Below are 23,920 nucleotides of genomic sequence, written 5' to 3'. Positions count from 1 at the left end.
TGATAAAACCCAGTCCCCAGGGTACCTACTCTGTGTGACTGCACACAAATGACATTCAGGATGTGACTCAGTCATGGAGCTGTGGGACAGACTGGAGCCTGTCAGAGGAAATGGGTGTGGCTCTATGAGGGTGACGTGAAGTCTTGTGAGGTCCAAAACATTCTCTCCCTTGGCTGTGCCCATTGTGGTCTCCTGGCTTTGGAACTGTACTGTAACTCTGCAAGAGGCTGGTTCTGCAGGAGACTGGATACAGTCTGTACTGTGTCTCACCCCATTACGTGAACTTACAGATACTGCAAAATAAACAGGAAAGTTCGACTTTAGAATTACTGAGTGAGGGAGAAGAGGCATGCTTCCGCACGTTAAAAGTGTGAAAACTTTCTAGGGATAGTAAAGGAAAAGTCAGCCCACAAGTTCTGGTAGGACCCCTGCTGTCTTGGAGATTGGTGATCAGGAATTTAGAATGCGCAATCTGCTCTGTTGTGCGAGTTTTCATTACCTGTGCTGCACTGTCTGGGTATAGAAACAGAGAAAACAGGTGGTGGGGTTTGTTCAGGACAGGGGCATGACAACAAGGTACAAGAACAATGAGCAACCAAGGACAATTTTTCTCAAATCTCTCCCTGTTCTCTCCATGCTGCTTGGGCTCAGAATCCTGTTTGCACTTCTTATATGGGCCGAGTGTGTGCTCAGGGCCACACGGGTCCCTGGACTCTGCCACACTGCACTGTCTGCCCTCAGCGACCGGAAACTAGCCTGGGCTCAGTCCTCCCACCCTGCACTGTTGCAGGTTCTGTGGTTAAGGATGAAGATGAAGGGGGTCACAGCGACCCGAGTTGCAATGTGGACTGAAGCAGGGAACAGAAATTCTCCTAGTCTCTACTATCTGATTTCATGGTGTAGTGAGAACTAAATGATAACACACACACACACACACACACACACACACATGAACACAGAGCCAATCATTATTGAGTCAGCCCCCAGTATCTACTGACCCAAAGGGCTTGAATCTGGCCCCACCCCCACTGCCACACATCCCTCCTGGGTGGCCGTTCCCTGATTCAAGTTTTACAACCAGCATCTGCGTAAAACAAAGCCCTGGTTTATAGTGCCTGTGGATCTCCATGGAGTACGTGGCCCGTACAATGTACTAAAGTGACCACACATATACACACCATAGGCTCTTGTGAGTTGTTAGCAGCAGGTTCCAGCACTGACAATGGAGCTACCCTGGGCCACAGGTTAAGCCCTGCCTTGGCCCTTTCCCAAGAATTCCTCACTAGCCCATGCCCAAGAGGCCACCTGACCATGATCTGTTAGAAAGCTGCCCCCTTTTCTCTCCCAGGGATGACTCTGGGTAAAGGAGGCAGTAGTGTCATCTCCACACACAAGAGAATGCCAACAATTCTGATGGACAGAGAAACACAACCTCAATTATAGCCAGGGGTCATCTCATTACTTGGATGGCCAACACTGCCCTCTGGGCTCTTTATACCACTTCTGTTTATCTCACAGTTGCTAGGAGCACTGTCTGCAACTTTACTTCTCGTAAGTAAGTTGCCCCAGGTCTTCCCTTTCTACTAAGACCAACATTTCCAAGAACAACAACCAGAAAAACTGCATAAAACAAAAGCATATGGTTGCAGGTTATTTGGGAGCTACTGAAAGATCCAGGAGTTGAGGGCCACAGTCCCATGGAGAATGGTGTGAGGTGCTTCCCACTGGCAGTAGCCACTTTGGTCTGAAGCAAGGAGCTGAGAAGCCAGCCAGAGAATGGACCAGAAGCCAAGGGAAGATCATTACCCAGGCAGAGCTTTCCACATATCAGAACCAGGGGAACAAAAGCTGGAGTTTGGGCCAATGAAAACATCCAGATCTTTTCAATGGCGATGTTTATTTATTTCAGGGAGCTGGGAGAACTCCCATCCATTGGTTTATTCACCAAATGTCCACAGCAGCCAAGGATGAAGCTGGGAACCAGTATCTCCATCCAAGTCTCCCTTGTGAGTGGAAAAAAAAAAAAAACAATTATTTGAGCCATTATCACTGCCTCCCTGGGTCTGCCTTGAAAGGAAGCTGAAGCCAGGAGCCAGAGCCAGCAATCAAAACTAGATACCGTGACGTGGGCATCTGAGCCACTAGGCTAACTGCCAGTTTCCAGCATCTAGACCTTGAGGGACCAAAATCCCGGAGAACAGCAGGTCACAGTAAAAGACAAGCAGACCAGATGCCAGTTTTCCTACTACAACATTAGGTTAACAGACTAAGAAGTAGAGGGGAAGAAAGAATGGGAAAGAGGAGTGCAGGTTTTGGTCATTTTAGTAAGAGGCCAACTTACGGTTCTGAGAATCAGCCATCAGGAGGCGTTGGTAAACGTCACTGATTTTCACTTGGATCCCTGGAGGTCCACAGCCTAGGGGTGGAGATGAAGCCAGACTCTTCTAAGGAAGGAAATGCAGACTCGAGCCAGGGCCACCCCAAAAGATTGAGTTATGACCCTCATGCTATTTGCCTGGTCTATGATAGAGTGAATTATCTCTGGGCAATGAGATTATCATTCTGAGCCTTCATAAGTTTTTAATACAATGTCCAACTTTCAATAAGATGTTACCAGGCATGAACATAAAATAACCTCGCTGGCATCTAGTCCAGCACACTAAGGAGCTTGTAGTTCATATGCATAACAAGTGAAAAAACACTGCACAAACTCAAAACAAAAACAAAAACTTTTCCTAGCCTGGTCGGAGAAAGGAGCTCACAGGGTAAATCACTCCGGACCAAAATTTTAGACAAAGCAGCAGGGGCAGAGAATCCCAACCGCCATTAGGGGCTCTGGAGAGGAGCGGGATGGGAAAAGTCTCCTCACTCTTCATGAGCTTACTTCTCAGAGTTCTACTATGTGGGCCATGAACACATTAATGATTTTGAAGATTTATTTATTTACTTATTTGAAAGTCATGGTTAGAGAGGGAGAGACAGAGAGAAAGGTCTTCCACCTGCTGGTTCACTCCCCAGATGGCCAGAATGTCTAGGCCAGGGCCAAGGGCGAAGCCAGGAGCCTGTCTCTACCCCTGTCTCCCATGTGGGTGTAGCGGCCCAGGTACTGGGGCCATCCTCCGCTGCTTTCCCAGGGGCACTAGCAGGGAGCTGGATAGGAAGTGGAGCAGCCGAGACTCGAACCAGAACCCAGAATATATTAAATTTGGTGCAGGCTCTTGTCTCCTTCCAAGACAGAAACACAAAATGCAGACCGGCCCCACGTGCAAATAGGAAGGAGGTTATGTAGCACCCAGGAAACACACGCACACATTCAGGCCCAGGATGGGCTGCCCCACACAGAGAAATGCTCAACAAGAGCGGGCCAAGGAACTGCCCGTGGACAAGAGAAAGAGAAAAAAACGAAAATGGTACCTATGGTTGGGGTGGTCCGTGCACGCGTCAGAGATAGAGAGCAGGAAAGCACCAAGGTGGACGGCTCTGCACCGGGAATAGCACGCACAAGCGGTCCCTGGCTCTGGGCGTGCAGCGCTCCACGGAGCAAGAGAGAAAACAGCAGCCTTCATCCGCGCTGGAGGTGCAGCTCCTTCCAGCTGGTGCGCCCTCCGATTGGCTCCAGGAACCTGTGGGGTGCGAGCACGCATCCTGGACCCGGATGTGACAGGTGCATTCTGGGAAGGCGGATGTCATCACACTGACAGTTAAAGACACAGCCTTCCACTGCAGGAGAGGAAAGAGTTCCAAGGCCCCTAACCCTGACTAGTGACACCGTCTCACCGCCACGTTCTCTGAGACTTAACCCACTGCAGCACAGTGCTGGCCCCAATAGGTTTTTAAAATGGATTCAATGGGGGCCGGCGCTGTGGCATAGCAGATAAAGCTGCCTCCTACAGTGCCAGCATCCCATATGGGCACTGGTTTGAGACCCGGTTGTTCCACTTCCGACCAGCTTTCTACTATGACCTGGGAAAGCTGTAGAAGATGGCTCAAGTCCTTGGGCCCCGGCACCCACATGGGGGACCTGGAAGAAGCTCCTGGCTCCTGGCTTCAGATTGGGGCAGCTCTGGCCATTGCAGCCCTCGGGGAGTGAACCAGGGGATGGAAGGATGGAAAACCTCTCTCTCTCTCTCTCTCTCTCTGATCTCTCCTTCTCTCTCTCTGTATAACTGTGACTTTCAAGTAAAATAAATAAATCTTTTAAAACAAAATTGATTCAATGATTGAACCAAAAATTATAGCATTCACCTGATGAATTTTTAATGTGGATTGTTGGTATATGTGGAATATGTAAGAAAACTATGACACAGAAGAGAAAAGAAAGGACCTACCTGATGGTAAAATTTCTCCCTGATACGGCAAAACTGTTACGAGCCTATGAAAAAGAAAGTGTGTGTTATACTTCTGAGGGCAATCACTAACAATCTATAGAAACAGATAATGTATACATCACAACTGATAAATTAAAATGGAATGAAAAACCATGCAAGTCACCTGACAGCAAGAAAGGAGAAACTGAAATAAAGGAGTTCAATGTCAAAAAACAGATGATGAAATTGGGCTAAATCCAAAACTATCAATGAGTATGTTGAATGCAGCTAGCCTAAACACAGCAAGTGAAGGAGAGAAATTTTCAGAAAGGATTTTATTTTAAATGACCCCTCCTAATGCTGTCTATGACAAACTTACTTCAAAAACATCGAAATAGATAAAGTAGTAAAGGGGTAAATAAATACATCCTGTGCAACATTAATCCAAAAAATTTGAACGACTGTATTAATACTAGAGAAAGTACAATTTGGAGCAGAGAAAATTAGAAGGAGTTAGAAGGGTCATGGCATGTTGCCCAAAGGTGCAATTAAAAAAAAAACAATAAAATGATTCTACATGCATATTACATAGCAACATAACTTCACTATGCAAAGTTGACGAAAATCGAAAGAGAAATAGAAATATTTACAATTTTATTTGTAACTGTTGATGCATCAGTTAGTAACAGATAGGACTAGAAGACAATCAGTCAAGGATATTGAAGAATTGCATCAAACTTTCAATCAAATGGGTATAACTGATGTTTTTAGAATACTGCACCCAAAAATAACAGAAGACCCATTTTTTAAGTCCATAAGGAAATTCACCAATGTAGTCCATTTCTTCATCATAAAACAGACTTTCAAATTTTTTTAAAAGAAACTAAATGCTATAAAGAATGTTATTAGATGTAAATTGAATTAAGTTAGAAATTAATACTACAAAGATAGCTGGAAAACTTCCAATCTTGGTGTAAAATAACACACTTCCTTTTTTTAAAGATTTATTTATTTTATTTGAAAGGCAGAGCTACATAGAGAGAGAAGGAGAGGCAGAGAGAGAGAGAGAGAGAGAGAGAGAGAGAGGTCTTCCATCTACTGGTTCACTCCCCTATTGGCAGCAACAGCCAGAGCTGAGCCAATCTGAAGCCAGGAGCCAGGTCTCCCATGCGGTGCAGGGGCCCAAGGACATAGCCCATCCAGAAAGCTGGATACGAAAAGGAGCAATCGGGACTCAAAGCGGTGCCCATATAGGATGCTGGCATTGCAGGTGGCAGCCTTACATGCTAGGCCACAGTGCTGGCCCCACGATACACTTCTAAATCCCTAAGTCAAAGAGGAAGTCTCAAGATAAATTAGAAAAGGATATAACTTTAAAAAATTTAAAATGCAGATGTATCAGAGTTATACAGATGCAACTTAAGCAGTATTTGGAGTAAAATTCATAGCAATAAAGGCATTTATTAGAAGAGAAGAAAGATATCTATTCAACAATAATTTTTAGTTTAAAAAAATAACAAAGAACAGCAAAATAAACTAAGCCAAGCATAAGGGAGCAACTAATATGTCAAAGAGTGAAACAGATTAAAATTGAAAACAAAACAAAAAACTAGTGAACACAAAAACTGCGTCAGCAAAACTGATATATCTTTATTGCAATGATAAAGAAAAAGAGAAGACAAATTATGGAGGTGCCACACACCACATATACATTAGAAGGATAATAAGTGGGGCCAGTGCTGTGGTGTAGCAGGTAAAGCTGCCTGCAACACTGGCATCCCATATAGGTGATGGTTTGGGTCCCAGCTGCTCCTCTTCTGATCCAGCTCTCTGCTATGGCCTGGGAAAGCAGTGGAAGATGGCCCAAGTGCTTGCACCTCTGCACCCACGTGGGAGACCCAGAGGAAGCTCCTGGCTCAAGCCTGGTCCAGCCCTGGCCGTTGTGGCCATCTGGTGAGTAAAGCAGCAGATGGAAGATCTCTCTGTAACTCTGACTTTCTAATAAATAAATAAATATTTTTAAGAAAGACAGTGAGCTAAAATTCTGCTGAGCTTTATGTACTTAACACTTTATCTGAAATAATACATTTCCCTGAAAGCTATAAACTATAAGCTTAAACAAGATGAAATGAATTAATGATTCTTATAAATATCAAAGCAATAGAATTTTTAGTTTGGCAAAATCTTCTGAAAGATAGCTCTCTACTCCCTGATGGTTTTAGAGGTGAATTATGCCAAATATTCAAAGAAATGACAACAATTATACACACTGTCTTTCAGAAACTAAAAGAAACACTTTCTAAATCATTTTCTCCCACTCTGTGCAATAACTACACAGGCACAACAGAGAAAGGAATATATTTAAGAAGTGGCAGACAAGAATACTAACATGACTTTTAACTTCAATGCTTCAATGAAGGTGCTTGCATCTCTATGCAGTAGCTGCTTAAATCAAAGAGGTCAGGCCCACATATATGATTGTAGAATCGTTACCATAAATCAAATCTCCATTACTTTATATGTATGTTACTAAAAGCAAGGATATCATAAGTTATTTCCTGCAATGAACTTTCATGTATGGTTTCCACTCATCAAAACACAACTAAACGAAACCGCTGTCAGGGACACACATATTTACTACTCCCCGAGGTTATCATTTTCTGAAATCTTTGCGTAGCTACATTTGACAACTGAAATGTCATACTTTGAGGACACAGGCATCAGCCTCTCAAATCTAAGTTGTACAAACAAAAGGACAGCCCCAACTGTTTCAGTTTCATTAGGACAAGAAAGGCATCCACATTCACCTTGGAATCATATATTTGGCCAATGTTCAGTGCAGTCACACTTTTGTTCTTTTATTAAATTTTAAAACCTTAACTGATTCCTTTCTTCCACTTTTTAACCTTTTTTATGGAAGAAATCTTGAAAATTATTAGAATGATAGAATACAGCAGTAAAGTACTTGGCACATTACTGAATTAGTAACTACAGGATGAAAATGTAAGGAACTCATTCCTTACAGGCATGCACGAAGGGGACAAAGAAGAGGGGAACCATCCTTGCAGCGGTTAGCCAAACAGTTAAGAGGCTAGGAAGAGGCCTATGTAGGTCCAATAAGACAGTGCCTGGGTTTAATTCTGGGTTTCATCCTGGGATTCCAGCTTCCTACAAACATGGTTCCAGTGAGACAGCTGATGCTGACTCCAGTAGTTATCTCACATCTGCCCACTTGGGAGACCTGAACTGTGCTTCAAAGCCTTGGTTCTCAGATTCAGCCTGGTCATGTTCCAGGAGTTGCAGGAATACAGGGATTGATCCATCTATGGGATCTGTTCTTGTTTGAACTGGTACATGCCTGTTTTCTTCTTTCTCTTTTGAACAGTTTTTAAGACAGAAAAACAACCATTCCCTTCTCTGTTTTAGCATCAACTAATGCTTATTTTTAAAAAAATCACACACACACACACACACACAGAGAGAGAGAGAGAGAGAGAGAGAGAGATAAATAAACATAAGAGACCATACCTGCTGGTGGCCATGGTCCCTCAGGAGCCCGTGAGGCTGTCTGCTCACTGATGGGAGGGGCGGTGTATTGCTGGAGATGCCACCATACACGGCTATGGGGCCACTGAGAAGGTGGACATGGCTGGGAGCCCACTGTTGACCTCAGCTCCATGCAGCTAGTAGTCCTTATGCTCCTAGTACATAATACCAAATGCACTGTGGCCTCAAAACCTACAACCACTGCCCATCCAGAGGGGTAGGTGGATGAGCTCCCACCCAGCAAGGGCCTGAAACCATCCTGGTCTGAGGGGCTCTAGAGCTCCAAGGAAGGGTGCAGGCTGGCCAGGTAGACAGCTGAGGAGCAGGTGCTACAGGGAGTCTTGGCAGATGGGTAGGCACAGGCATCCCTGCCTTAGTTGCCACCTAAGCTGGGATGGGGTGGGGGGTACAATGAGGAAGGAAGAACAAGTAGAATCTTCTGGACATTCTTGGACTGTGAGCCCAGTGGCCACCTGAGGCTCTCCCCAAGGGTTCGAGGTTACGAGGAAAGTGAGTCCAACGTGGTGGGCCAGAAGGAATGGGAGGATATACAGAGAGGACAGAGTGGGAGGCAAGTATGTAGGCCCTCAAGTAGGTTGAAGTAGGAGGGATGGTGGTGCAATGGTGGAAACTGGGTGGATGAGGGTCTCGTAGATGACTAGAAGTGTAAGGCTGCAACGGAGAAAACAGAAGGAGAATGAAGGCATACACAGATTACAACATTTTTAATGACAGATTTGAGTACGTGATGCAGTTGGGAACCAAATCCTGGTTTGAAATCCAAATTCCATACATGACCAAGCACCAGTTTCGATTCAATTTCCTGCTAATGCACACACATGGAGGCAGTAGATGTTGACTCAATCATCTGGTTCCCTTCCTCCAACGTGGGAGGCTTGGACTGAGTTCCCGGCTCCTAGCTTTGGCCTGGCCCAGCCCCAGCAGTTGCAGGCAGTCGAGCAGTGAAGCAGCAGAGGAAAGGAACTCTGTTGGGATTGCTTTACCGAGCAGGTCTGACCGAAGTGATCTTCCCAAAAGATCTCCAATGTTTTAGAAATGGGCCTGATATGACCTGGCACTATGGCACGGTCAGTTAAGCCGCAGCCCACAATGCCAGCATCCCATGTGAGCACAGGTTCGAGTCCCAATGCTCCACTTCATTCCATCTCCCTGCTAATCTGCCAGTGAAAGCAGTTGATGAGGCCTAAGTGTTTGGGTCCATGCACCACTTTGGGAGACCCGGATGCAGTTCCAGGCTTCTGCCTTTGGCCTGGCCTAACGCTTTCCATTGTGGACATTTGGGGAGTGAAATAGCAGATGGAAGATCTCCCTGTCAACTCTGCCTTTCAACTAAACAAATCTTTAATAAGATGGACCTACAAGACCTTGTTCCGCGGGACCAAAAGTTTCATGAGAAGCCAGTTTCAGTATTTCCCGATACCGATCAGCAAGTAAGTGGTATGTATGTTGAGGAAGTACTTAGTTCTATTTAATCACCTCCTTTCTGAGGATTTCATTAACAAAGACTTATACTATATCCTTCTAATAATACAAATAAAGAGAAGTTTTGTGCCAGCAGCACAAAATCAGTACTTACACATCCTTGAGCCTCCAGCATTAGATGTTGCCAAATCAGTACTTACACATCCTTGAGCCTCCAGCATTCACTTACGTGAATTTGACTGCTATTGAATTAATTTCTTCGACTGCTTCTAATTTGGGTGGAGTACAGTCTTACTATGAAGCAGCACAGACTATAATTATGTAAAACATAAAGTTATAAAGACTGTGTAGCAGTTGAATAGTTAATTTACAAGAGTGGAAAGGCAGTGAAATAGAGTAAACGACTGAAAACCAAAGCAGCTTTTACAAAAACATCTAACGTGTGTTGTCAAGTTTGAATCCTCACATGCTATCTATTCCTACAAACACGTTAACTATTCTGTTTTTAAAAACAAAGTATGAAACATCTGATATACCCAGAGTCCATTCTTTATCTCAACTTCCAAACAAATTCTCGGCTTTCCCAAATCTGTGTCACTTCCATGGGCCTTTTACTCACAACTGGGATTGTTGTCACTTCCCAGAGTTCATGACTGACATGAATAAGAAGCCCCATGACACGAAATTTGGGAAGTAAGAAACTGTCCTTTACAACTGTTTCCATAATGAAAGCAAAGTTTGGTTGCCCCACTGAAGGATCTTAAAGAGACCATCACTCTTTTCAGGCTCCTGATTCCATGCACGTCTCCATGAATGGACAACGACAATATAATACTTGGAATGACTCCTGCATCACAAATTGTCTCGAAATTTGAGTTACTAGGTTTTATAAAATACTCATTCTAAATGCTGCGTATCCTCATGAGTAATTTTCCCATCAGCAACACTGAAATGACTGTGAACGTTACTTTCAAAGCCTACACTAAGACCTTGCAGTCACATTTTTCTACCACCTCTTGTGGTAAGTTCCCACATGTGAATCTCTACAGACAACTGTATCTGAGTACTCTGGTTGTGTTGTGTTCTATCAAAAGACTGTAATGCTCTTCATTCCACATTGGAAATACTATTCACAAGGCACCCATGGTGACCTGTGTGTACACAATTATCATTTAGATTCCTACCACTCCTCATGAATCTGGCCACAACAATGACTCTGGTCTGCTCATCCTCCTTGATGGTAACTCTCTTTAAAGGCAAAAAAATGTGGGTCAACACGGATACTGGGTGGAACGTATGGGGAGATGGGAGTAAGAACATTCACTGAGAAAGACTGAAAACGACTACAGCATTTAAAAGAACGAGGCAGGAGGAACAGAAATCACATCCTTGGTCTGAAAAACATTCACGACCAGGTGCAGAAAAGTCGATCTTCATCTCCTATAATATTCCCAGCACACCTTAAACATTTTGGAAGTCTACCTTCTTCAGAACTGGAAAACAACAACATCTATCTCCTTTCCATTGTTAAGAATGACTTGCACTTGAATGCTCTTATGAGTTTTTAAAACCTTTCATGGTTCCCTCATAATATGCCAAGAAGAAGGTGGAATACTGATGGTTATGTGAACAGACGATCTACAAGGTAGTACTAGAAAATGAAAACAGTCCTTTGATTTTTATTTCGGTGAGCCTCTTCTGACACTCCATCATTACAGAAGAATGTAGAGATAACAAGAAAAAAGATAAAAACACAGTAACGCTCAACAATCAGAATGCCTTGCTGTCTAAGATCAAGTGAAATGAAGAGAAGGCAGATCTATTAACTACCTGAAATAACCTTAGGACAAACAGAACTGATGCTTCAGCATAAGATTAGGAAATGGTCCCAAAAGCAATCTCCAAATTCTTCACTTTCACTTATCCAGAAGCCAATCAACGGACCCTGCCTGGCTTCATAAGAACAATAGGTACAGGTTCTAACTTTGAAAGCCTTTACATGGTTTGGCTTCCAAGAAACCAGCATTGATTCAGAAAACTCATTCAACGTTGCATCAGATGGCTAACAGGATGAATCTGGAGTGGTAGCAGAATTCATTGCAAAGAAGTAGAATTTTCTTCAGGCTCACTGAGGAGTACACTTCTAGCATTAAAGAACAGAGATCTAAATATCAGTAAGGACTGATCTGTAATAAATTTATCTAATAGTAAACTTCAAGAAAGTCAGGGATGGGATGATTTTGCAGCATTTTTGCACCATAATGCATGCACCCAAGGCCAAAGACAAGAAGGATCATCTCCCTACATTCCTAAAACTTAAGACCAACCAATCACTGGTTCATTCCACTTTTAGAGTTATTTAGTCGTCAAAGTGACAAGAAAAACAATATTCCAAATTAGTTTGATTATGTTAGCTTCCATGTTCCTTTTACAAAGAGTCTCAAAATGTTCCACCAAAACATGCCTAATGGCAGAATAATCTAACGATGCAATTTGAATGGGCTTATTCATTATTATGGGTGAGAAACTGAACCTGAAATGGCCAAGATGTGTCAAAGAGAACTGGTGTATGGTGAAGTCAGGGCTTGCCTAAGGCAACCTAACCAGACACACCGTTTCACTCTTAATTACCGTTCAACACTATTTGCTCCATATTTTCCATGGCATTCTGTTCAGAAGGTCACTTTGTCAATAACATCATGAGTTTAACATCCTGTGAGTAGATGAATCCTTTCCTTCCTGGAACATGCATAAATGATCTTAAGGCTTCTAAGGCAGCAAGACAGCTGCCACCTGGGCCTCTCCTAACACTGGCTCTATGGGGATCCAGCTATGGTGTAAGAAATTACTCCTACTGCCCATGTTGTGAGGAAGCAGAAGTGAGCCAAGTGGAGACACCACCTGGAGGAAGAAATGGTTACTTTCTGCCAGCTTTCAACAGCCTCATGATGAAGGAACCATCAGCCCAGCCACCACCAGACTATACACACAAGAACTCCAAGTAAGAACCACCCAGCCATCCCCCAAATACTGGGAAATTAATAAGTACCATTTAAACCACAACGTCTGGGATGACTTGTTACACGAGATTAGAAAATTGGAACAAATTTCTTTCTGCACCTAGGACTGCACTGTTTTTCAATATAGAACCATCTAACTAACTGTGTTTAACGCGAGGCTTGGGGCTAATTCTGTGTTTCAATAAAGCTGACAGATGTTTATGAGCACACACTATGTGCTAGGCACTTCTAACACCCTGTTGAACAAAACAAAATGTTCTGCCTTCTCAGAGAGCTTATGTTCCAACAAAGATTAAAACAATTAAAAGTACAAGAGTATTTGCTGAAGTTTGTGGAAAATGACATTTACATATTTACTTTGGTGCAATTTTTTTCACATATTGAAATATATTGCATGCTTCTGGTTTCATTCCTGAGCAATTCACCTTTTCGTTAATCAGTTTTGGACTAGGACTTGAGCTTAAATTGAGTCTTTTTCTTAACATGATTCTCTTGGGAGTTGATGTACGGCTGTTGGTGATGACATTTTGATTCAAACTTATATCTTGACTCTCCTGGTTGTTGCCAATCAGGTCATCACTTGGGGCCACTTGCAGGTGCAATTTATTTTTTAAATCCATGCATGTGAACTTCAGAAAGCTCATGGAAAAGCCCCTCATGAAAAACCCTTGCCAACAGACAACATGGAAGGGTTACTCCGTAACACATGGGCATACCTGTTGTCTGCTAATTCTACTTTCTTGCAGGATATAAATTATGGACCTGAGAAACAATCTTCTGATCCCTTGGCTCAATCTTCCTTTTGCACCTTGCATTCTTGAGATCTATTTCCAAATTGCTTTCCAAACACCAATTTATCAGCATTTGCTGAGACATTACTAGTGCAAATGTTGTGTGAAAAGGAGATTAATGATCAGTAATACAAAGTAGATTCTGTCTGATACTGGATAAATCTGAGTGGATCTGGAGGTGTGGTTCAGAGGGTTAAGCTGCATTTGGGACACCAGCTTCCCATATGGGACTTAAGGTTTTGAATCCTGGCTCTTTGGCTTCTGATTCAGCTCCCTGCTAATGCACCTGGGAGGGCAGAAGACAACCCCAGTGCTTGGACTCCTGCCATCCATGTGGGAGATCTGGATTGGGTTCTTGGCTCCTAGCTTTGGCCTGGCCATTGTGGTCATCCAGCGAGTCAATCAGTGGATTAAAAACCTTGCTCTATTATTCATACACACACACAAACACACACACACACGTAATTCAAGAAACCATTCCCGGGGCCCGCGCTGTTTCAAAACTGGTAAAGCCGCCGCCTGCAGTGCTGGCATCCCCCACGGGTGCTGGTTTGAGTCCAGGCTGTCCCACTTCCAATCAAGCTCTATGCTATGACCTGGAAAAGCAGTATAAGATGGCTAAAATCCTCGGGGCCCTGCATCCACACGGGAGACCAGAAGAAACCCTGGATCCCAGCTTTGGACCGGCACAGCTCTGGCCACTGCAGCCCTTTGGGGAATGAACCAGCGTTCTCAATCTCTCTGCCTCTCTGTAATCCTCCCTTTCAAATGAATAAATCTTTTTTTTTTTAATTTTGTGACAGGCAGAGTGGACAGAGAGAGAGAGAGAGACAGAGAGAAAGGTCTTCCTTTGCCGTTGGTTCACCCTCAAATGGCTGCCGCGGCCGGCGCGCTGCGGCCAGCGCATCGCGCTGATCCGATGGCAGGAGCCAGGTACTTATCCTGGTCTCCCATGGAGTGTAGGGCCCAAGTACTTTGGGCCATCCTCCACTGCACTCCATGGCCACAGCAGAGAGCTGGCCTGGAAGAGGGGCAACCAGGACAGAATCCGGCGCCCCGACCGGGACTAGAACCCAGTGTGCCAGCGCCACAAGGCGGAGGATTAGCCTAGTGAGCCGCGGCGCCGGCCAAAATGAATAAAATTTTAACAACAAGGAAGCCATTCTTCAGGCATGTCCCCAAATATAGCTTCAGTCAATGAGTGACAAAAAGTTACAAACACTTATGCAAACACAGAGGCAGGACACATAAAGCTTCGTAAGCAAAAAATGAAACCAAGTACATTAGAAAGTTTATTGTACTTGTAAGAAAAATGCAGATCAAGTAGAAGTCAATATAAAAGCTTTATATTACATATTTATTATATAAAGACTTTGACCAATGGGCAGAGATCTCTGTGCCATCTAAAGATGTGACTATTTTTCAAAACCTTTCAGTTTTCACAATTAAATTTCATTTTATCAGAGATAAAAAGAATATGATAATTGGGAAAAGCCATGAAATTAGATTTAACGAAAGTAGATCTGGGCTTAAATAGGAGACAAATTAAAACCTAAATTACATTTAGGCTTGGGTAACAAAATGACAACTCTGCGTGAGAATCTATGCACTGTGAACAAACTAGCAAAGCTTAAAAATTTACATGCGGGCATGTATAAAACTAGTCCAGATCCAATTAAATGGGACATTTGGAGGGCTAAAATATTAACTAAAGTCATACACACTCTATTTAAAAACCATGTGAAACTTAAATCAATAATCCTAGAGCTTTAAAAAGGGAAATTGCGTGCATGAACACTCGGTAGCCTTTGTCAATTCAGTGTCTCATGATAACAGATTCAGGTACTTGTGTATTCAGCCTTAAACACAAATGCTTTTGATTATCCAAGGGCCAAGAGACAGCAGGAACAGAAACGAGCAGAAAACCTCAGGAGAAGGCAGAAGGTCACAGAGAACCCTACTCCTTTCAACTTATCTCACTCTACATTCCTACTTCCCTAGCCATCCCAAACCAGAATGCATCTCTTCACAATCAACAGGTAGATAATCCCATGAACCCGGAAACTGTCTGCAAACCTGCTCCTCACTTGGGCTAGCACTGAGGCACAGCAGATGAACCGCCGCCTGTGAGGCCAGCATCCCATACGGGCACTGGTCCGAGTCCCAGCTGTTCCACTGCTGATCCAGCCTCCAGCTAATGTGCCCAGCAAGGCAGCAGATGTCTCTATAGTCGAGCTCTCCCACCAACACGGAAGACCTCAATGGAATTCCAGGCTCAAGGTTTTTGCTCTGGCGAGCCCTGGCAATGGCAATCATTTAGGGAGCGAACCAGTGGATGGAAGAACCCCAGGCCCCCGTCACTCTGTCACTATCTGTACTGTGCCTTTATGTCTTTTAAATAAATAAAACCAAAAAACCATTTTTCAAAACCCAACCATTAAGTGCAAAAAAGTTTTTTCATCACTTTGCATCCTATCCAAAACACCCCAGAGAAACATATTTTTACTAGTATTAGTCTGCTTTCTGACTATCAGCACCGCCCCCCCCCCCAACACACACACCAAACTGTCGCTCCCCCTCTTCGTGGAGGAACGACACAGAACCCTGCCTAGGCTTCATATCCGAGTCACGGCACCATTATGTCGCTCCCCGTCTTCATGGAGGAACGACACTAAGCCTTGCCTAGGCTTCATATCCGAGTCACGGCACCATTATGTCGCTCCCCGTCTTCGTGGGGGAGCGGCACACCGCCGGCCGGCTCTCTCGGGGGCTGCACAGGTGTTCCCTCAGATGTTCCCCTTAGATGTTCCTGGTGCATGTTGTCTCTCTCCTCTTTTATAGTCCTCCTCCGCCAATCCCAACTCGGCTGCCCACACGCCAAGTACGCTGCTCTCCTCCAATCAGGAGCAGGATTGGCTCCTGGAGGTCATCACTCAAGTTGGCAAGAGGCAGCTGCGTAGAAGCTGTTTTCTCCTCTCCCAGCGCCATATTGTGGGAGAGCAGATGCATAGAATAAGTCTTAATTCCAGTAACTCAGTCCAGTCCGGGTTGCTCCCCACACCAAACAGACTGCAGAACAGGCCAGAACCTTGCAGAAGCTGCCAAGCGTCAGGTTGTTTCTGACATATTGTCATACAAACACTGAAGTAAAGACTAAACAGAGCAGTGCCTCCTCACACTGGGCACCAAATGCAGGGGAAAGGGTGCAGATCCACAGCAGTCACAATACAAACTCACAGCCAGATCAAACTTAGTCAAAGAAAAGAAACTCCCAGAGTTGGACCAACTGCCAGCGAGCACACAGACTGAACACGTGGCAGACGGCCCAGACCCCAGCAGGAAGGGCCTTTTTAAATCTTAGGTGGGCTAATGGTGGGTGTGGGTGGTAGCAGGTGGAGACGAGCATCTCTATGCAGGTTCTTCAAGTTTGGCCTCCTGGCTTCCAAACCTGGGGACAATGCAGGCAGTGGGGGGTGGAGGGGAGAACAATAGGATGTGAGATGAAACTGGTCTCTTGAAAGAAGGCATGAGTAACCAGGAGTTTTTTAAAATGGCTGAGACATCTGTCCTTGTTCCATCAATCCTGATTTTGAGTATAGATAAGGAAGCGGGGCGCTGGTTTCTTTCTGGCTACTTCCTGCTGATACGGGGTGTAGACGTGGGGCAGGGTATCTATACGCTGGATCAGATTGATTGGAGAAGGAGAGAGCAAGCAGCCTTGTATTGCTCCTGCGTGACGGCTCGAGATACAGCAGTCACAGCCTCCTGTAAGGGCTTCTGAAACATGTACATGTTGTACATGGTAGGAATAGCAGCTAACGATTACGAGGATAAAAAGACAAATCAGAAACATTGCCCATGGTGGGAACGATGCCAAAATGAGGACAATGGGGGATATAGGAAAGAAAGAGTCCTGTCCAGTTAATGCGAAGACAGGTTTATGCCTGACCACTCCATGTGTAGGGTGTCTAACAAGCAGATTAGAAACACAAGGTGTAAGCCACAGGACACAGTCATTGTTACAGGATCTAAGAAAGGAGGGAGTTTTCCTACTGAGATGCAAATGGAAACTGACAGAAGGGGTTCAGTAATAAGCAGGTGTGTTTTAAGGCATGGCCAAGGAATCTGTGAGGTCCAGACCTGCCTGTCTCTTCACATGTAGCCCTGGATGAGACATAGCAAGGGAGATGGGAACCCCCTTGGGGAAGACACCCCGTTGACTTCCATTACCCTTGTTGGCCGGGGAGGAGGGCTGGCCTGAATAGGAAGTTAGTATTGAAGAGGTGGCATCTGCCTTGATTGGTGCTGACCCGAGGCTGTCCTCCTGATGGCGGTGGTTACTTTGGGAGCTGGGCAGAGGGAAACGCTTTTTAGCCTGGGGCCAACAGGGTCTGCGGTTCTGACCCAGGAGTCCTTCAACCCCGAGGGCAGTTCCGTTTTCCAGTGGCCTGGCTCTTGTCACAGCCGACAGGGCTCTTCATGACAGCTACTTGCCCAATGCCCTGACCCCTCATTTCCTAAACAGGTGCCATTCAAGGGTGGACTGGCCTGGCTGGGTCTCCTTGATGGCAGATCATGGTGTAAAGTGGCCATTAACTGGCCTGCCACCTAACTTTACATTGCTATTGCTGCCTCACTCGCTCCTCTTTCTCCTGGTCTCTGTTAAAGTAGAACCCAGAAGCAGCCTTTAGGAATGGCAGCCAAGGGGGCGCTCAATCCCGTCGCTAATCTTTGGTGGCCTGAGCTAGCAATCTACGGTCACAGGCATATTACGACAATATTCTTCCTGTGAGGTAAGATGATGCCAATGAGGAGAGCTATGTTCTTCTATGTAAGATCAAAACCTTGAGACCACCCTATCGAAACTGTCTAATATAAGGTCTGAAGATCAAACTGTACACCCTGATGGGGAGTCCTGCAGAATAGAATCAGTTCCCCATCTTGAAGAGACTAGAGAAATGAGGGAACAAGTCAGATTTCCAGACTGCTTACTGTCAATAACTTAAAATCCCGTGAAAACTTAGCAAACATTTCAGCTGTCAAATAACTTATGAAAACATTTACCGAAAGGTCCAATGCCTTCAACCAATGTTAAGAGTACATATAGTTGGAAATACTTCTCAAATGTCTAACACAAGTGTAACCCAATTGAAACAGAGAGCTGTTAATAAATTTTCCCATGTGGACATACAATACATGCACACATATGACGCAGTACAGGAGAGTGACAGAACAGTTTGTTACTAGCAGAGAGATTTTTGTCTGCCACTAGACAAGGGAGGGGAAAAGATGGAAGGCTGTGGGGAGCAGCTCGGACTAGACTAAGTTACTGGAATTAAGACTTATTCTATGCATCTGCTCTCCTCTGTGGGGAGCAGCTCGGACTAGACTAAGTTACTGGAATTAAGACTTATTCTATGCATCTGCTCTCCTACAATATGGCGCTGGGAGAGGAGAAAACAGCTTCTACCCAGCTGCCTCCAGTTCAACCAATAAACTGTAGGACTTGCTCCTGATTGGAGAGCAGCGTACTCGGCGTGTGGGCAGCCGAGTTAGGATTGGCGGAGGAGGACTATAAAGGAGGAGAGAGACGGCATGCACCAGGAACATCTATGGGGAACATCTAAGGGAACCTGTGCAGCCCCCCGAGAAGAGCCGGCCGGCGGTGTGCCGCTCCCCTGCGGAAGTGGGGAATGTGGCCAGGGGGAACTGCCCTTCCACGGAGGTGGAAGGGATAGTAGCCAACCCGGGAAGAACCAGCAGCAAACCCGGGGAGGGCCGAGCAGACCAAAGAACAGCGCAGGGTCCTGTGTCGTTCCTCCACGAAGAGGGGGAGCGACATAATGGTGCCGTGACTCGGATATGAAGCCTAGGCAGGGCTTAGTGTCGTTCCTCCATGAAGAGGGGGAGCGACATAATGGTGCCGTGACTCGGATAGGAAACCTGACTCGGATAGGAAACTTAGGACGGATAGCAAACTTAGGAGGGAAGAAACGGGAAGAATTGGGAAAATACCGGAGAGAGAGACTAGCAAACAGCCTAGGGAAAAGCCGGACGAAAAGGGTGCCGGAAGAAGCTATTGAAAGCCTAGGCATAGACTCGGATACGGACTACGGGGGGAAGCTGGGAGAAATCTCTAAGGTCGAAAGCGAAAGTGAAAGCTAGAACAAACAGACTCGGATGCGGACTGTGGGGAGAGGCCAGGAGAAATGAGGGAGGAATATCGTTGGAGGAAAGCTTGGGGAAACATACCGGGTAGAGAAAAATGTTAGGGAAATTGAAGCCGCGGGGGGCAGGCCGAGGCGGAGACGAAAGCCACTTTGGGGTTCTCAAGTTAGCCCGGGAATAGGGGGCGAAAAGTTGAAACCAGAAGCTGAGACGTAAGCCAGATTGGGATCCGTCTGATTAGCCCGGGGAGCAAAGGACGGGAAGCCAAACCGTGGGGCGGAGACGTACGCTGGGTTGAATTCGCCAGGCTAGCCCGGGGAACTTAGATTGAATCCTAGTGGCGGAGACGCAAGCTACGCTGTGTTACTCGCGGAAGCCGCCGCGTGCAGAGAGAGCACGGGGCGTGAATAGATAGGGAACGCTGGCGTAGGCCGTGGTTCAGACGCGAAAGGGTTAAGCGTGGAGACCGCGGACCGCACAAAGCCGGGAAGCCGCGCAGAGAGGCGCGCGGGCTGAAGCGGCGCAGAGCCGGGAACCCGCCGGCGGGGCGAGGTGCCGGAAAGCTGCGGGGATAAGAGAAACAGAAGTTTAGAAGTAAAAGAGAAATAGGAATGTTGGCAGACAGAAGTAAAATGGGAGAAATAGAAATGCCCGGAGATAGAGAAATAGAGAAAAATAAGGCCTCCCCTCAACATGCCAATTAGAAGGCTTGGATTCGGTCTGCCCGATTAGTGAGGCGATGAGTACCTGGGCGGCTAGCCGCAGGTCACCGAAGACAGGCACGAATTAACATCAGTAAAGCTTCCCCACAATGCAACAATTAGGAGGCTTGGATTCGGTCTGCCTGATTTAAGGCGGTAAGCGCCAGCAAAGCTCGACCAGAGTATGAGCTGCAGGTCACCGAAGATAGGCACGAACCAACACTAATAAGTCTCCCCCACAATAAGGCAATGAGAAGGCTTGGATTCGGTTTGCCTGATAGGTCTTGTAAGTCCCCTGCAGGCAGAGCAGAGCATGCGCTGCAGGGCACCGAACACAGGCACGCATCAGCGCCTAAAAACCTCCTCACAACATGGCGAAGAGAGGACCCGGATTCGGTTTTCCTGATTGATAGGACTTGTAAGAGCCTGTGGCAACTCTAGCAAGTAGAGCAGAGTGTGTGCCGCGGGACACCGAAGACAGGCGCGTATCAACACCAAAAAATAAAAAGAAAGGGGGATCTGTGGGGAGCAGCTCGGACTAGACTAAGTTACTGGAATTAAGACTTATTCTATGCATCTGCTCTCCTCTGTGGGGAGCAGCTCGGACTAGACTAAGTTACTGGAATTAAGACTTATTCTATGCATCTGCTCTCCTACAATATGGCGCTGGGAGAGGAGAAAACAGCTTCTACCCAGCTGCCTCCAGTTCAACCAATAAACTGTAGGACTTGCTCCTGATTGGAGAGCAGCGTACTCGGCGTGTGGGCAGCCGAGTTAGGATTGGCGGAGGAGGACTATAAAGGAGGAGAGAGACGGCATGCACCAGGAACATCTATGGGGAACATCTAAGGGAACCTGTGCAGCCCCCCGAGAAGAGCCGGCCGGCGGTGTGCCGCTCCCCTGCGGAAGTGGGGAATGTGGCCAGGGGGAACTGCCCTTCCACGGAGGTGGAAGGGATAGTAGCCAACCCGGGAAGAACCAGCAGCAAACCCGGGGAGGGCCGAGCAGACCAAAGAACAGCGCAGGGTCCTGTGTCGTTCCTCCACGAAGAGGGGGAGCGACATAATGGTGCCGTGACTCGGATATGAAGCCTAGGCAGGGCTTAGTGTCGTTCCTCCATGAAGAGGGGGAGCGACAGAAGGCGACTAGGCATGGAGCATTCTTTGGAACACAGTTGCTCAGGACTCACCCCTGCTCCTCAGTTTTTTTGTTTTTTGTTTTGTTTTGTTTTGTTTTGATAGCTCTGCGAAACATATTATTAGAGATGGCTGGAAAAGAGGTTCTGTCTTTGTGCAAGAGAGAATTTAGATGTGAGAGCAGCAGTGTGAGATGCAGCTCCATTACATTAAGTTTCAGGATTTTCGGGTTCATAGGAGGAGGGAAGCGACGGGTAGAGAAGACTATTTTAATTAGGACAGAAAGGGGGGGACCGTAAAGAGAGCAGGGGCTTAGCTTGTGGGACAGAGGGTGGCATGTGGGAGTGTGGGTGGTGGTGCTGAAGTCAGGCTTCATTGCATCTGAGCAGCAGGCAGAGTCCTTTCTTAAGCTCTTGTTGGGGGAGGTGCTGAGCACCACATGGACCCTGAGAAGGTGGGCACACGTGAGAAAGGCTCCTAGTTGAAGTTTACAGTGCATTGTCTTTGGAGCTTGGCATGTCTCAGGTGCAGAGCTTTCCAGAGCCAATACACATTCTGCTAGCCTTTACACTATCTTTCTACATCCAGGGGGAGGGACTGGCAGAGGAGACTGGAGAGGAGAGATCAGAAAGAGAGGAAAGAGCCAGTTTTGGCTGCCAGTGACAGGAGTGGGGAAGAGCCAGACAGGGGGAAGGGTAAGGAGAGGGTCATGGTCCAGAGGCTGCAGCATCCCTGAGAGAACAGTGGAAGGGAAAGTCGAGGGTTCTAGGGGAGATTCCAAGTGTTTCTCTGGTTTTTGGTCTTGGAATTAGAAAAGCTGACCTCAGGGGGGCTTAATGAAGGGGAATCAGGTGGGTTGGCCAGACAGGAATCACCAGATGGACGCTTGGGAGGACCCTGGGGTGGGCAGGGAGGAGGGTCACACTCCCGGGCCAGGATCTCAGAGAGGAGGATATGAGGGAGGGACGGAGAGCTTACAGAGAGTTTGATCTCCCTCAGGAAGAGCAGGATAAAGAGAATTCCGGGGAGAAGAGGCTGGAAGGGTGCTAACTTTCCTTGTTGCCAGTGGAGAGGGAAAAGGAGGCACCAGAGAAAGAGGGGGAATGGAGTGAGCAAAGGGTTGTGTTCCTGAAAGGCCAGCTTCTCAGGTGTGGGAGAAAGGAGGGGTGGGCAGGCTGACGATTTAAGGGGTGGCTCCAGGCCTTCTTCCTCCATGAGAAATTAGAGTGAGCAACGTTGACCCCAATGGAGGAAAAGGGCTTGGAATAGGAGCTTCTGACCATTTGCCTTTTCTCTGTGTGAAGTTATTAAAATCTTGGAGAATTTTGAGACAAAAAAAAAAAAAAAAAAAAAAAACAACACCAAATTCGTGCTGAGGTGGAATAATCGCTTTGGCTTTGTCTCCCCCTTCAGGCCCAGCTTGTGCAAGTCTGCAGAGGCAGGCCAGAGGGGAGCTGAAATTTGGAACCCATGGATTAAGCAAACTACGGTCTGAGGGAAGAGGTTCTTCTAGCAGGGTTTCCCTGGGAAAAAAATCACCTCAACCGAGCACCTAAGTCCTGAGTCCTCTAACAGGAGGCAGCGATAGAAACCAACTAAACACCCAAGCCCTCCGAGGGGGGGATGAACTGGTCACGAGCATCGCCCCAGCATGCCTGAGGAGAGAGTGACCTCTCTTACCAATCTGATGGGCTGAGAACTAGGTCCGATGTGGGCATGCAGCGATGAGATCAGGCAAAGGCTCTGGCTGTGAATTCGCTCCAAATGAGAAGTGCAAGAGGGAGTGAGAAAATGTTCTGGAGAGGCGTCTCTCAGGGCCTTCCAGGTCAGAAGGGAAAAAGGAGATTGTAGGAAAGAGAAGGTTAGGGGTGGGTGGAGACACTAAAAAGGGGAAGGATTTGTCCAGATGAAGGGTGGGGGGGTCACAGCTCTCACCCAGAGAATACGAGATCGGCAGATTGGGACAAGATGCTGGCCCTTCCCTCTATTTCTCACACGGGGCACCAAATATAAGCAAAAGGGTGCAGATCAGAGAAAAGACAGAATACGAACTCACAGCCAGACAAAGCTTATCCAAAGAAAACAAATCCGCAGAGATGGGTGACCAACAGCTAGCACACAAGCACAAGCGCGCGCGCACACACACACACACACACACACACAATACACAGCAGAGTGCCCAGACCCCAATAGGCTGGACCTTTTTATATCTTAGGTGCACTAGGGGTGGGGGGGGCAGTAAACAGAGGTAACCTTCTCCATACAAGTTTTTTCAAGTTTTGGCCCCCTGGCTTCCAAACATGGGGAATAATGCAGGGGGTGGGGTGGAGAACACCACATTGAGAGACTCAATTGGTCCCTTGAGAGAAGGTAAGGGTCACAGAAACCTGAAGTGGCTGAGGCGCCTGTCCTTGTTCCATCACTACCTACCTATGTCAAATATACACACACTGAATGTCTTGCTAACGGCAGGTAGAACCGTCTCTGCTGTCAAGCGTTAGTTCTACTGCTGGGCATTAGATGGCTGGGCCCCAGGGTGTTAACTCGACTACTTAATGTATATGCAAATCACACTACTTGTGGGTCTAGGGAGATGATGGTGAGGAAAACTAAGGTAGGAATTCAAGCCAGGTATACCACATATGTGGAAGTGATCCAACCTCACCCAGCATATGGGAGTGGAACCAGATCTTGCAAAATAGGCATTCCAATATTCCAAGACTGGGTGTCAGTGTCCCAAATAATGACAAATGACTGCTCCTTGACACTGCACATCCAGTTGAGTAAGAGTATATCTAATAATTTATG

At 46.3% G+C, this 23,920-nt stretch overlaps 1 protein-coding gene across 1 annotated transcript in view; it reads right to left on the bottom strand.

Annotated features, from left to right (window-relative positions):
* Positions 1-299: 299 nt before the first annotated feature.
* LOC138845289 (uncharacterized) overlaps positions 300-23,920 on the bottom strand; it is a 31,558-nt gene continuing 7,937 nt past the window's right edge. Inside the window, exons 4-6 of the mRNA XM_070057150.1 lie at positions 4,329-4,372; positions 2,342-2,416; positions 300-2,003 (exon numbers count right to left, since the gene is read on the bottom strand). Coding sequence (XP_069913251.1) covers positions 1,942-2,003; positions 2,342-2,416; positions 4,329-4,372 — 181 coding nt within the window. The 3' untranslated portion in view covers positions 300-1,941. The remainder of the gene's footprint in view (positions 2,004-2,341; positions 2,417-4,328; positions 4,373-23,920) is intronic.

The sequence above is a fragment of the Oryctolagus cuniculus genome, chromosome 15 (genome assembly GCF_964237555.1).
Source record: "Oryctolagus cuniculus chromosome 15, mOryCun1.1, whole genome shotgun sequence".
NCBI lineage: Eukaryota > Metazoa > Chordata > Mammalia > Lagomorpha > Leporidae > Oryctolagus > Oryctolagus cuniculus.
Note: the sequence above shows the minus strand (reverse complement) of the source record. Positions and strands in the feature narration are given on the sequence as shown.